This window comes from Hipposideros armiger, unplaced genomic scaffold (genome assembly GCF_001890085.2).
Source record: "Hipposideros armiger isolate ML-2016 unplaced genomic scaffold, ASM189008v1 scaffold_292, whole genome shotgun sequence".
Classification (NCBI taxonomy): Eukaryota; Metazoa; Chordata; class Mammalia; order Chiroptera; family Hipposideridae; genus Hipposideros; species Hipposideros armiger.
The window spans coordinates 1,474,374-1,490,264 of NW_017731642.1; the positions used below are offsets into that span (position 1 = coordinate 1,474,374).

At 40.6% G+C, this 15,891-nt stretch overlaps 1 protein-coding gene across 3 annotated transcripts in view; it reads left to right on the plus strand.

Moving 5' to 3' along the window:
- Window positions 1–15,891, plus strand: part of LOC109391427 (armadillo repeat-containing protein 2-like) — a 118,432-nt gene that overhangs the window by 26,580 nt on the left and 75,961 nt on the right. For 2 of the 3 annotated variants that reach the window (XR_002125802.1, XM_019658982.1), the window contains exons 3-4: window positions 8,151–8,227; window positions 13,135–13,233. Coding sequence is in view for 1 of the 3 variants with exons in the window: in XM_019658982.1 (XP_019514527.1) it covers window positions 8,151–8,227; window positions 13,135–13,233 (176 nt within the window). In the remaining 2 variants the exon portion in view is untranslated. Of the gene's footprint in view, window positions 1–8,150; window positions 8,228–11,387; window positions 11,463–13,134; window positions 13,234–15,891 lie in introns of those variants that run through there. The other variant, XM_019658983.1, reaches the window with a different exon arrangement.

A 15,891-nucleotide genomic window follows, 5' to 3' on the forward strand; every position in this document is an offset into this window, starting at 1 on the left:
ATTTTATTGGGGAATTGGGGGAGGGGAACAGACAAGTTGCTGTCCTTTTTGTTCTTCAGTCTAGTTGTGGAGGACGTCGCTTCACTGGCCCATGTTAGTATTGGGTCATCAGGAAAGTTATGATTCATTTTTGCATTGAAAAACATCGAAAAATAAGTCATGACTTTCCTGAAGACCCAGTATTATTTATCACTGCGCTCTTCCAGGGTGAGGCAATCACTCGCCGGCCATTGGATGGCTGCTCACGGTGGCTCACAGCAGCTCACAAAAGCTCACGCCGGCTGTCGGCCAGCCCCACTGCAGCTTACCCTGTCGCTGGCGACTCACAACAGCCCAGCTCCAGGTGGAGCTGTTGTTCACCAATTTAGCTGTAGAGGGCGCAGCGTCACTGGCCTGCATGTGGGATACGAACTGGGGCCGTGCCCTTCAGAGCTGGTGTCCTAAGCCAACTCCTAACCAATGTGCTACTCAGCTGGCCCTAGAATTCAATTTTTTAATTAAAAAAAATTTTTTTTCTTTTAATTGGGGAATTGGAAGAGAGGAACAACGCTGGGGAATTGGGGGAAGGGGAACAGACAAGTTGCTGTCCTTTTGTTCTTCAGTCTAGTTGTGGAGAACGTTGCTTCATTGGCCCATGTTGGCATTATCATTGCGCTCTTCCCAGCTGAGGCAGTCGCTCGCCGGCCTCTGGATGGCCGCTCATGGCAGCTCTTGGCAGCTCACACTAGCTGCCGGCTGCTCACGCTGGCTGCTAGCCATACACGGTAGCTTATGGCAGCCCACTGAAGCCCCGCTGCAGCCTACTCCATCGCCGGCGACTCACGGCAGCCCAGCTCCAGGTCGAGCTGTTGTTCACCATCTTAGCTGGAGAGGGCAGTGTCATTGGCCCTCATGTGGGATCCAAACTGGGGCCCTGCTGCTCAGAGCTGGCATCCCAAGCCAACTTAACCAACGCACCACTTGGTAGGGCCCCTGGGATTCTATTTTTAGTGTTAGCTATTAAGACAGAGTCTGGAATATGTCTGGAAACTATAGATCTGGTGCTTCAGGCTATGAAGACATGATGAAGGGACCACCATCCCTTGTTGGTGGCATTTCCAAATTGCAATCAAAGAATCTTAGTGACTATAAAGCAGGAAACTAAGGCCCATGGACCAAATCTAACCTATTAACTGTTTTTGTAAATAAAGTTTTATTGGAACACAGCCACATTCATTCAGTGACCTATTAACTATGGCTACTTTCACACTACAGTGGCACAGTTGAGTAGTTTTGACAGAGACTGTGTGTCATAAAGCCTAAAATATTTGCTGCATGACTTGAATCTGTACAGTTTATTCTAAAAATGAAGTGTCTTGTTCTTAGGGCAAGGAAAAGCTTAGCTCAAAATTTGCTAAATTTTCTTTTTATCATAAGCATCCTTTAAAATTTCCTTTTCCATTTTTTACATGTAATTTTTTCCCAAATGGATATAAATTTATCTTTTTCTTAATTCCAAATCCTTCTGTTTAATTTACTTCTTAATATCTATTTAGTTATTGCTGTAATGCAAGAGTCAACAAACTACAGCCTGCGAGTCAAATTTGACCTGCCACCTGTTTTTTTTTTACAGCCTTTGAGCTAAGAATTGTTTGTGTTTTTAAATCATTACATTTTAAATGATTATTAAAGTGTCTACATAATAACCTCCATTTTGCCACTTGGCCTGCACAGTGTAAAATATATATTGTCTGATCCCTAACTAAAGAACTTCAGTCATAATAGTTGGAAGAACTATCTGAATTATAGCAAAATCTGAATTTTAGAATTTTTTTTAAAGATCTTTTAAAATTTTTATTGGGGAATTGGGGAAGGGGAACAGTGTTGGGGAATTGGGGAAGGGGATCAGCCAAGTTATTGTCCTTCAATCTTAGTTGTGGAGGGCACAGCAAGCTCAGCTCCAAGTCCAGTCACTATCTGGCCACCCGACAGCAGCTGTGGCCACTCAGCTAAAGGTGCCGTATTCAATCTTAGTTATGGTAGCCTACCATCCCATACAGGAGTCAAACCAGAAACCTTTTCATTAGGAGCACGTGCTCTCACCAGTTGAGCCATCCTGCCACCTGTTGACAGCTCAGCAGCAGCTCAGCTTGGGTGCAGCTTACTGGCCCATCTGGGAATCAAACCAGTGACACTATTGCTCAGAGTTCACGCTATTAACCAAATGAGCCACTGAGCTGGCCTCTTAGAATATTTTTAAAGAAACACATTTTTTATTGCTTTGGCGTGTATTTGGTCCAGCAGTAGATGTTGATGTTGCCAGTGTGACTGATTAATGGATGGGAATTAGAAACTGTGTATGGCATTGATTGCCTTGGTTACAGAGTTGGGTTCTGATTGTTCAAAGTGAAATGTAGGACCTTTGTTAATGACTGGGAATAGGAGACCTTGCTTTTGCACTGAAGCATATGGGCTACAGAGGAGAGGCCTAAGAGTACGGTACCCACTTTGCTTTCCTCAGGACTCCAACCTGCCTACAGATGGAAACAAAGGAAGGGCAGACCTGAGAGAACTGCAGAAAGATGGAACCAAAGCACTGATCACACCACATCTAACATCTACCCTAGCGCTCCACTTTTGGCTTACATGAGCCAATAAATTCCATTTATTGGTTAGGTCAGTTGTAATTAGGTTTTTGTTATTTGTAGATGAAGCTATTTTACTAATAAAATGGTGTTTTTCTGCCTCTAAGAAGAATTTCACAGAAGAGCTTTAAGAAATAATTTCTGAAATTGTTTTATTCTTGGTACATCAAAAAATCATTGCAAAAAACATAATTACGGTCTTTAAAAACATGGAACAGGAAGTTGGGAAGAAGAACAATTATACTGGATGACTGAATCAAGATCTAAAAACATCTGATAGGCAGGAACCCTTTGCCACATGTAACACTGTGAAATTTAATAAGCATGAGTTTAATAAGAATATGAATAAGAATGAGCTGCATATGTAAGGAAAGACAAGAGTTGACCAACAGTGTGATGTGACCACCAAAACCACTAATGTAGTTTTAGGCTGCATTATTTAGAATATCTCCTCTTTGCTTCTCAAGCCATACCGTTAAGCGCCGTGCTGGATTCCAGACTTTGAAAGGGTTCCAGACAAAGTGACTGAACAGGCTGGCAGGGAACTTTGAAACCATATCATATGAGGAACGGTTGAAGGGACTCTTCGTTAATGACATCAATGGTGACAGCCTCAATAATAGTAAACAATTGAGTACTTGCAATGTGCCTGGAACGGTGCTAAGTGAGTCCACATTATACCATTTAATCCTCATGCAGCCTTACATTGAGGGGCACTATTATTTACCACCCCCTCATACACAGATGAGAAAACTAAAGCTTAGGTAAAAAAGTTACCCAATGTCACACAGCTAAATCAGTGGTAGAACCACGGGATTTAAACCATAGGAGATGGCTTTATGGTGAATGCAACATCTTTAAATATTTCAAGGATTGTCAAGGGACAGGACAGATTTGTTTCATGTGGTTGAGATTACTCGAACCAAAACTATTGGGTAGAAGTTCAGGAAGACAGATTTCTGTTGAGTATAGGCCATCTAATCATTTTTTTTAATTGAAGTTTATTAGGGTGACAATGGTTAGTAAAGTTAGGTTTCAGGTGTACAATTCTGTAATACATCATCTATATGTCACATTGTGTGTTCACCACCCAGAGTCAGTTCTCCTTCCATCACCATATATTTGATCCCGTTTACCCTCATCTACCATCCTCCTCCCCCCTTACCCTCCGGTAACCACTAAACTATTGTCTGTGTCTATGAGGTTTTGTTTCTTCATTTGTCTTGTTGCTTTCAGTTTTATATCCCACATATCTGTGAAATCATATGGTTCTTGACTTTTTCTGTCTGACTTATTTCGCTTAGCATCTAATCTTCAGCAAAAAACGGGCTTTTCTTTTTAAAACCATTGACTCAACCCGAAATTTCTGGTTTACCCTGGCGGACTGGATGGTTCTTCCTCCGTCCTCATCTTCTTGGGTGTTAATCACACTCGCTTTCATATGCTTGGATGCCTGAGAGCATATTTTATTTCTCTTCTTCCTTTGGACTTCTTTCCCCCTTTATGTCCTTTACTCATGAGTATCTGACAAAGCCTTGTTCTGAGAGTCCAGTGTTTCAGCCACTCTTCTGACCTCTGGTCCCTATGTACTGCTTTGGTTTTTAATGGAGATCTTTTCCTGATTTCCACATCTCATTTGCAGGTGTTCCATTTTTCCTCAGAAACGCAACATAGCAAAACCCAGACTTACTTTACCCCTCAAACTGTTCTGCTCCCTAACCTCCTCATTTCTGTTGGTGGCACCCCTACTAGTCTGTTCCGCCAGGTCTACCTTTTTTTTTTTTGTTGTTCCTCCTGAAATCAACCACTAAATCTTACCAACTTTTCATTTATAGGATCTCTTGAATTTGTTCCTTCTTCTCCAGCCCCACTCTCATCCTCAAAGGGTTTGTCCTTGCTACCTCTCTCCAAGTCTTCTAAATGCTCTTGTCACTGCATAATTCTAAATCCCATCACTTGCTTATATAAGAACCTATGACAGCTCCTCTTTGCCCATCAAATTGGGTCCATTGACTCAACCCAAAGTTTCAGACAGCTGTTCCCAATACCTCCCAGCAGAAACTTTCTATTCCTACCTTGCTGGCCCTGGGCAGTTATCCCCTGCCCTGAATACAAGTTTCCTCCTGCCCCTCATTGCCCTCACTTATGCTACTCTCTTCCTGAGAGTAGTCTTGTCATTTGCTCGTTCAGTTTTTATTCTTTTCAGGACCATTTTGTGGTCTACTTCTTCCTCTCAGTAATCACTTCCTTCTCAGCATCTCTCTACTTCTTGTAACCTACTGAATTTCACATTCTAGGACTTGTTTAGAGACTCTATTAGAATTTTCCATTTAAAAAAAGTCCCTTAGTTCCTCACAGTAGATTTTGAACTTCTTTAGGACAACTCCTTGTATGTTCCTTATCACAGCAACATCTAGCACTGGACTGCTCAGACAGATGCTTGTTGACTCGGAACTAAAGAGAATAATACTAATGACAATTTATTAAATTCTTCAAATGTACCAGTCACTTTTCTAAGTAGAGGCAATGCCATCATTTTCAGATAAGGAAACTGAGACCAGGAAGTTAAGTAAGTTGCCCAAATTCACACAGCTGATAAGTGTTGGACCCAGGATTTGGACCCAGGCAGTTTGGGTCCAGAGCCTCCATGCTCAGTCACTGCACCATTATGGTTCTACAGGATATTGGTCAACTCCAGTCCTGTGCTCTTCTTGAGAACCAGTATGACCCATCTCTGTTGAGCTTTTGTTATAGGATGGACCCTTCTCCCCTCAGAAATGGGGATACACAAATGTGGTATTTAGGGAGGCAACCTCATCACTGGCCATGTTTTCAGGGAGTGTGGACCAGTGACTTTGGAAGGCCATTAGTTGAAAACTATCTTGCTTGGTTCCAATCGTTATTTAGGACAATAAAAAGAAGGCTTTGCCTCTGTTGTCCTCAAATTTTCTTGCTATTTCTAAGAGTGATAAATATGGAAACTTCTGGCCTCACACCCTGCCAACATTTGGTATTTTATCTTTTCATAGGGTTGATTTCCTTTATTTCTGTCTTCTTTGACATATGCCTCATTTACATCTCAACTCTGAGAGTGTTGACAAAAGGATCCCATCCCATTTCTTTGTTTGATTGGCTAGGGACACCTTGCTACCAGATTTATGTTTTTACTATAGGTGCAAATGAAGCAGTTGTTTCTGAGTATTAATGAATTAGACATTTTTTTAGAATATTAGCTTGAACTTTTATATGATTAAAGGAAGTGTTAAAGAAAAAGGACATATTTATGGGAAAAATGATATTTGGAGAAGCTGATCCTTGGAGCAGAAGTAAAGGCCAAGCAAGACCACTGAGCATTGGCCGGTGATCTCATGCGACAGGAAGCAGGAGTGATGGACACACATGTGGATGTTCATGGGTGACCCTGGCCACATATATATGCATTCTTTATGATTTGGGTAGCAAATATTATATTTGATGCATGAAATTTTGTTGTAAAATATGCATTATTATTCTCTCGGTGTTTCTTGCCCTGGAATGCTGTACAGATATTTAAAAGTAAGTACTTTTAAATATCAGCTCTAGCTATAGAAAATTTATATACTTTATACACCATCTCTACTTTAAATGTAACTTAAAAAAACAAACAAACAGGTATATAGTCCTGCTGTTGGCTAGCTACCACTATTTTATTTGGAACACAAAATATTTGTCATCTGGGGACTGCCTGGATTTACCTTCAATTTTTTAACATTTAAAATATGTCTAGAGAGCTGGCATCCCAAGCCAACTCCTAACCAATGCTCCACTCGGCCAGCCCATGACTTTGTATTTCTCTACGTCATCTTTTGATTATTTTCCTGCTTTGTTTCAATGCTATTTATTAACTTTTCATTTAAGCCTATTATCTTGGACACCTTGTAATTTACAATTTCTGATATGATTTTCTTTTTTCCTGTTTTTTTTCCTGAGTTCAATCAAATCTCACTTTATTTAACCTGGTTATTTTGGTCCAGCTCTATTCTTAGTTTCTGTATTTCTGTTTAAAGGTGTTTTAATCTGATTAAGGGTTTTCATATCCCCAAATGCTTATTTGAGGATATGTAATTTAGTTTGGAGTATTATGTTACAGTTTTCTTTAGCTTCATGATTGGATTTTGGGTCTTATTTGCGTATTTTGCCTTTTTGGGTAATAGTTTTATATAGATATGGTCTACTTTTTCTGTTTTTTATTTCATGGACAGGGTTCACATATGCTCTCTTCTATCAGTTTTGTTCTCGTCTGTGAAATTTTTTAATAGGTGATGGTGGTGGTAGTGGTGAGATGAGGGGAGGGTTTGGCATGTGTTGTTTCTCTCATTTCTGTAGGATCTTTCTTTTCCCTTCTTATTTCCTTTTTAATTTACTACCACATCCTTAAGGGCTTATCACCTTTTTAAATGTATTTGACTTTCTTGTAAAAGCAGTGCTTCTCTGAGGTTGCCATTTCTTGTCCTGCTTACTTTTGGTCTCTCTCCCTGTGAACCATCAAGTCCCAGCATGTGTTCAGTATTTGTCCCTTGGCATTCGGCTTAATTTTGTCTGTGTAATTTTGGGTATAGTTTTGTCTGTGCTTCATCTAAGCCCTCTGCACCCCTCTGCTCTCTTTCATGGATTCTCTTAAGCTCCCCTCTCTAGTTGTCTGCATCCACAGGCTTTAAGTGATTGGCGGTGGGAGACCTGACGGAACAAGTCATTTGAAGACTGCGGTATTTATTGTTTCCTAGTAGTACTGCAAACATGGATCATTGTGTGCTTTTATTTCTTTCCTTGTTCATTGTATGTTTTGGATGGGGAAGTTTTAGGGAAGATTCAAAATCAGGCCATTGTCATCATTCTCTATCTCGATTAGTATATCTTATATCTTTTTTTCTAAAAAAAAAATAAAAATAAAAATAAATAAAATATGTCTAAAAATAAAACATTTTCAGAGAATGTTAATTTAATTAATTTAAAAGTGGAAACCGGACACACTGTGATGTAGTGAAAAGAGCAGTGAATTGGAAGTTATAAGACCTGGGGTTCAGATCTGACCTTGCTCTGTGACCTTGGGCATGTCTGACCAATTTAGGAATAGTTTTTTTGTTTGATTTTTGTCTGGAGAGAAAGAATGAGAGAGGTTTTCATAAATGCTAGCTAGGCTTTTGTGACTCAAGCATACCAGAGTTCTTTCTTATTCTAACAGTGACCTCTTGTGGTATATATCCTTAGTCAATTTCTTGATTTACAAAGTAAACTTGGGATTTATTTTTGTTGTTGTTTCTAGTAACTGTAGTTCTTATTGTTAAACAAGTATGACTTATTTTCAGAAGATAAATCTTAGCTGGAAAGTAGAGGTTGATCAAAATGCTATAGAACACCAAACCTCATTTCATAAATATTCCCCGTGGTTTCTTCAGAAACCGTATATGGCCGACTCTTGACACTTACAGAAAGAGAAATGCTTTGGTTTCTGTGCTGAGTGTTGTGTGTATTCCTTTTCCTCCTAAGGGACCAGGGGAAGAGGCGTTCGGGGGCCTCATCATGCCCCAACAGCCCGGACCTGAGCAGGCTGGAAACCAAAGCAGGTGAGGCGCTTGCGCTCTTAGAGGTCCCCAACACTCTTTCATTTTCATCCTCTCCTTTTGTAGCAAAAATGTTTGCACCAAAGATGTCTAATGTTGGTTTACTGTTTGAAAACTCCAGGAACTTTGTCCAACTTGGTCACACATGAACATTTATTTTTATAAATTTTTAAATTTTTCACAACAGTCTTACCGTTTTTATGATTTGCCCAGCTCAAACATGTACAGATTATAATCTTGATCAGAAATTATTTTGTGAAAGCATTTGGAAAGTTGCAAAACTTGACATCATCCTAGTTCTTGAATTCAAAACTTTAGTTCAAAATCATTACTCACTTAAATGAAACTATGTCAACTATATGAAAACAGCCCTTTTGGGCTTTAAACTGTTTAATTGAGAAAAATATATAACAATATAAATCACAGACTCAGAGTGCTGACAAAAGGATCCCATTCCATTTCTTTGTTTGATTGACTACGGACACCTTGCTACCCAATCTATATTTTTACTATAGGTACAAATGAAGTACTTGTTTCAAAATGTATCATGCAATGGAGTATAGCAGTATAGACTACATTTATAATATTGAATGAAATGAGTTCAAATGTAACATTACATGAAAAAAATTAAGTTTCAAAAAACAGTGACCTATGTTGTTTATGGATACACATCTATGTGGTGAACATGTAAAGTCAAGCATGATAAAACAACCACCTGATTTAGAATGGTGGTAACACTTGGAGGGAGAGGGAGTTTGGGAATGGATAGGGGGAGGCACACAGAGGGAATCAACTATATCTGTAGTGTTTTAGTGACAGATTTTAAAATGAGGAGGAGGATGAAAACATGGTTTATATTTGACCAAGTTAGTTTTTGATACACAGGTATTTGTTATGTTCTTTGTACTTTCATTACACACATATCATTTTATGAAACCAACTAATTTAGGTTTAAAATATATTTTATTATCTTTAAAACTAACTTCATATCAGGAAATTGACTTTTGTGGTCAATGGGAATTTCTACGGTACTCAGGGAAACCTTAGATAGACTGGTTTCTGTGTCTGCATTGTTGCTAAGGGTTTTACATTTACGTGCTAAAAACATCAGCCAATAAACTTTGTGTCAAGTTTTTGTGTCCAGAACTCAAAGCTGTGGTTGAGAACTATAACCACTGAGACAGCAAAATCTTCAAAAACATGCTGAAATTTCTGCTTGACTTACCCAATTTCCTGTTGAATCATAATTTTTATATTTAGCTAACTGTGAACCTAGATGAAAGTGCTTTCTAAAATATTAGGTTGTTGCCCAAGACTGAGACAAACTTTATTTTTTATGGCTCTTAAAATGTAATCACATGATTCCATGCTTCAGTTTCTAGAATAGAAACTAGGTTAGTATGTAAAACCGGACTTTTGTGGGGAGCAGAGCCGGAGGAGATGTGTGAGGAGTGAAGGTGTGGAAAGGCTGGAGTGGGAGGCAACTGATCAAGCAGGGATCCCTGGGAAAGAGCTGAAAGCAAACCCTTATATCTGGCTAATTCTGTTCTGAGAAGAAACACATCTTAGAACCATTCAGAAGGGCCTGTGAGGTTCCTTTCCTTTCTAAAGGGTAAATAAATGCTTCTGTGATTTCTGGCTCAGCCCCATAATTCAACTCTTCCTGGGGTGAATATGTTACCAGTTTTGTTTATCCTGAGAAACACATTGAGAATCCTGGTTTCTCATAGAGCTATTCTATTGAAAAGCGTATTGAATGGAAGGTAAAAATGCTGATTTGAACTTACTGGCTTTGAAATCTCTATTTCTAGTAAATTTAAGTGCATCCTAAATATTTGTTGATTAAATTATTTGTCTGGTATTATCTTCTGGCTTTTCACTTGATATATATTGATTTTATTCACATACTTTGGACTTTGAATATGTCACATACCTAGGAATATGAGTAACTCTGTTTTCTATACTGATGGAATATTCATGTTTACTTTTTGAATCCATATCCATAATTTATCAAAGTGAGGGCAGACTCATAAAAGTAATGATCCAAAAGATTGTGCTGGTGGTTTACAATCCTTTACCTATAGTTCTGAAATCCCCAAAGCCCTGAACACTGAAATATTTTTCAAACTCATTTAGTGACAATGCCTAACCTGAACTGATGGGAGGCCAACGTAGTCTTTGTTTCATTTGTGTGAATGTTCCCATATTTTGCTACAGGGGGCTGGCCCAGAAGACCCTACTGGGGATGGTATGTAATTTGCAGTGTATGCACCATATTGCCTTACTAAAATTCAAAATTTTCTGAATCCCAAACTACATCTGGTCCCAAATGCGTTGGATAAGGGATTGTGAACCTGTACTGGTATGGACTGAGTTTTGTCCTGAACACAGTTCAACTATGTGTTTTATGGTGAATTCTTGTTTATGGGTTAGACAGATTATGTGGAACCTTGCTATGAAAACTGTTGACGGCACCTGCACTATTTAATTACAGCGTTGTCGACAGCCCCTTTCTGTCTACTTCTGCTGCTCAGGTGCTCTCCCCGCCCCATCATGCATCGGCCCCTCCTGGTATTAAGAAGGTCTATTAAAAGGCAAGCCTGGACTTGCTGCAACTGGGAGTGGCAGTTTGCAGCATGGAGTACATTAAGGGAAGGCCCGTGTGTTGGGTGCATAGGTAAATTGTACAGCTTTCCTGCCTCTCCTGGGCGACATCATCACTGCATGTTTGGAAAATTTAACATGTGTTATTTTTCTCTGGTCAAGTGTAATACAGGTACATTAGAGATTTTGGAAAATATAAAAGGAATTAACCCATAGCCCCAATATTTGGAAATGACCACTGTCACCCCATTTTACAGAGGAAAAGCAAAGCTACTTTCTCAGCGTCAGTCAGCTGGTAGGTGGCATAGCTAGGGCTCACACCCAGACAGAGACTCTACAACCTGTGCTCTTCACAGGCCTGCCTGGTCAGCTTGTGCTTTTTTCAGTTAAAAAAAAAAATATATATATATATATATATGTGTGTGTGTGTGTGTGTGTGTGCGCCACACTATTACTGCTTTCTCTCTCTTTCTGTCTCTCTGTGGAACCCTTTGATTGCCCCTGTGATTTCCAACTCACACTGTGTGGTCACTTCATTGGTACCGGGTCCACCCTGAGAAGGCATGGATTCCCTGAAACATTACAGACTGGGTGCCGGGTGAGGGCCTTAAGAGGTGGACTTCAGAGAAGGGAGGTGAGGAATATGTCTCCAGCACTGCTCCTGAGTGCCCCCCACAGTGGTGCCCCATCTAGCTGTCAGTGTCTCAGATCTTGAGATATTGACCATGTGAAACATAATCATGATTTACAATTCTAATATGATTTATATTTCCCTCCAGAGTTACCTTTTAGTTTGCCGGTTTGCTGCAGGGCAGAATAGCATAGAGGTCAAGTGCAAGGGCTATGGAGCTATTTGACCTTGGGCAGGTAACTTGATACCCCCAAGCCCTACTTTCTTCATCTGGATAATGAGGACAATTTAGGGCCCCCCCCCCCTCCATAGCATTGTTACAAAAATTAAATAGGAGCCTGCTGTATCTAAAGTACGCAACCATTGGTAGCCTCTGCTCTCCTACAGCCTACACTCCCGGGCAGCACCCATCCTTGATTCGGTGTATCATACAGCCTGATACACTTCAGACAGTGATGACCTATTTGTTTTTTATTCAGGGAAATGGAATTCCTATTTATTGAGTGTTATCAGATGCTGGGCACTGGACTCAGAGCTTTGCCTATATCATGTCTTTTATTTTTCATAACCCTGAAGGCAAATATTTTAATCTCTGGGGCCGGCCGAGTGGCACGTTGGTTAAGAACTGGCTTGGGATGCCAGAGGGCCCCGGTTCGGATCCCACATATGAGGGCCAGTGACACTGCCCTCCACAGCTAAGATGCTGAACAACAGCTCAACCTGGAACTGGGCTGCCATGAGTTGCTGGCGACAGCATAGGCTGCAGCCCCTGTGGCAGTGGGTTGCCATGGGCTACCGTGTGTAGCCAGCAGCCAGCGTGAGCGGCCAGCAGCCGCAGTGAGCAGCCGTCCAGAAGCCAGCGACTGATCTGCCTCACCTGGGAAGAGCGCAATGATGGTGCCAACTTGGGGCAGTGAAGCAGCATCCTCCACAACTAGACTGAAGAACAAAAGGACAGCAACTTGTCTGTTCCCCTTCCCCCAATTCCCCAGCACTGTTCCCATCCCCACAATTTCCCCCCCCAAAAAAAAAAATCTTAAAAAAAAAAAAATTTTAATCTGTGTTTTGCTGATGAGGCTCAGAAAGGCTGAGAAACCGGCCTCTGTCATCCAACGCATCAATAATGAAGTTGGAATTTGAATTGAGATCTGTCAGGCCCAAAACCCAGCCTTTTCCCACTACCCCCCACAAAATCACTTGGCGTTAATGGCCCTGGCCCCACAGTAATGTGGATACTTTATTCTCTATAGGAGAGAAAGTCTCCGCAGGTCTCCCTTTGAGAAAACTTTTCATTAAACATTTTCAAATCCTCATTGTGACATATCTATAGTTTTCTGTTTATTCCACACTACAGAGGGATAAGTTTAATAAAAATAACTCAAAACCATTTGCCTTACTGACAATAATTTCAACATTTACAAAGCTTAAGACTTTCTGAAGTGTCCCAATCAGAGTTTAAAGTTCCGATTTCTTTACATTATCTGAGTTTAATTTTGGGGTGACTTGATTTGAAGACGTGTATGTAGTTGTAAAGTACTGGTTGGGCTTAGGGGGCAAAGTGTAATTTAATGCTAGAGTTTTGAAATTTTAGTGATGAATAGCAGATTTTTTGATGGTGCTGCAGTTATAACTCCTTTTTCATGCCTCTTTCTCCTGCCCTGCGTTTCTTTTGCAGTTTCTAAAGCCGACTCGCCAGAAAAGGATACAGAAACTGATGTCGATGATATCTTTTGGAATACAAGGATTGTACCAATTTTGCATGAATTAGAAAAAGGTAAAAAAAAAAAAGGCAGTTTTTGTTTTAAATAAAAAATATCTGTGGTTATTTATATATCCCCCATTGCCCTGATGTTATTAGTACATTTTGACTATCATTTCTGTGAACATGTTCAAAACCAAATGAAGTCATCTACTTATTTACCCAGAAATGTATGTATTAAATATTATGTGTAAAGCTAATTTTTAGTGAGTGAAATTATACTTTAAATGCAGCAAGAAAACCTACTTCTAAAATTCCTCTTTGGAATATAAATTAATTATCACCTCTGCCCAAGGAAATGCTGGTTTGAGCTCTCTAGGGTAGCAGTTCATGCAAGAAAGTGAAAGGTTAAAACATATTTCAGGCCTCTGAACTTTGACAAAGTCCCATAGACTGGCATCCTTGGCAGATGTGCCCCTCATTTTCCAGATCCTACTTACTCTCCTTAGGTTGAGTGCATCTGTGAGAGATACCACTCAGAGCAGAAAGTGGCCTGGGATGTGCCCAGCCCTTGCACTCTGGTGCTCCAGCAATGAAGGCCCATGATCCACAGGTCTCTGCAGAATTGACCTATGGAGGGCTTTTCAGGGGAATCCGCACCACCACCACCACCACCCCGGCTGCCTTCTCCCTCTTTGCCACTCCTTGGGGAGTCCATTTCTGAAGGTGAAACGTGCTCCTCTGAAGCTGCAATCATGGCCCCCAGGCAGAGGTCAGTGCCAGGCATATAGTACACAGTAGGTCCTCACTAGGAATTTTGGAATGAGAGTGCCTTGGATGAGCAAAGCAGCGTGGTAGCCACAGGAAGAGGCCCTGGGAGAAGCAGGGTAAATGAGTCCTCAGCAGCCAAACAGGGAAGTCGTGCAGAAGACCCATTTCCTAAAAGGTTCAAATGTCCTTGGCTTCCTATTGGTGCTTAGTGGTGTTCACGGTCCATGTGGGAGCCCTGGCCAGGGTTTCTGGTCCTAGTGCTCGCTACTAAGAAAGCGTATGTCCATGGGGAAGAATCACCTAATAATATCTGTGCACAGTGCTGTTCCCACCTGCCAGGTGAGGGGGTGGGTGAGACGACATCATCACCAAAGTCCACCACAGCTCAGAGCCCTGAGAGTGAGAACGTGATGACTTTGTACCATATAGAGGTACTCATTTTCACCCTCTTGCCAGGTTAACTTTGGGCCCTTTCTTTGTGTGTAAACAAACTAGTGAGAAGAGCAGTCAGTCTGGGTAAGAGTTAAATAAGAAAACACACTAGGAAGCACTCAGTGGGGAGGGTGGCTAGCAGCACAGAGGCCTGACTTGGAGGAAGTCTTCAGCCTGAAGGATTTTATGAGGGTTCCGAGGCTCTGCCACCACGGACACCGACAGGAGTTAACAGGAGTTTGCGATTTGAAATGTGGATGACTCTCCCTTCTCAGAAGGATTATTGAAATGCTGAAGTATGGCATGCCTTCTTCCATAGACAACTTCGCAACAAACGGTGGCAGGGCTGGGTGGGTTACTTGACCCTTTGAGATTCTTTCTCTTTCTTTTTTCCCCCTAGTTGGACATAATTTCAGACTTACAGAAATGTTGCAAGAGTCATACAAAGAAATCCTGTATGTCTTGCCCCAGATTCCCCACATATTAACATTTTACCACATTTGCTTTATTCTTTTTCTGCCTTCCTCCTTCTCTCCCTCTTGCTCTATTTTTGTCTACCCTCCCCACACACACAAACACACACACATACACACATTATTTTGTCCTTTTTTAAACCCTTTGAGAACAAGTTGCTGACATGGTGTTCCATATCCCTAAGTTCCCTGGCATTTTTAGAAACAAGGGTATTCTGTTTCGTATGTGGAAAGTACCATGCAATACTATATACACCTTATTCAGATTTTGCCAGTTATCCTAATAATTTCGTTTATAGAAAAAAATTTCTGGATCACAAGTTCCAATTATTTGGTATGTCTCTTTCATGATCTTGACATATTTGAGGAGTACAGGCCAATTGTTTATAGACTGCCCCACAAATTGGGTTTGTCTGGTATTGGGTTGTTGGAAAAGTCATGACACATGTTTGCAACAGATGGCACTAGTTCATTTTTGGAAGTACTAGAGTCATTCACATCTATGTTATTGCTATGTCGTTTGACAGATGACAGTTCTAGCTTCATTCTAAAAAAAATTTGAGCGATTTGGTTGAGTTTTGGAGATTTTACAACAAGTTGAAGATGGAAGACCAAACTGTGCATTTTTGCCATATTTTACTGTTTTATTTCCATAAAGGGAAGAACGCACATCAAGCTTGTGAAAAGTTGCATAAAGTTTTGGTAACAATGCTCTACAAGAACGTCAGTGCCAACGATGGTTCACGAAATTCCATGCTAGTGATTTTTATCTCAGCGACGCTTCTCGGTCAGGGAGGCCCACCGAGGTTGATGATGACAAAATTAAGGCATTGATCAAGTCAAACCCACATTACATGACACGAGAAATATTGAACATCTATCATTCAAGCATTCACAACCACCTGAAGGACCTCAATATTTAGGTTCCGCATGAACTCAAAGAAGTTTATTGACAGCGCATATAAACATCTGCAATATGTTCATTAAACGTGAGGAAAACAATCCTTTTTTGAAGCAACTGATAACTGGTGATGAGAAGTGGATTGTTTACAACAAT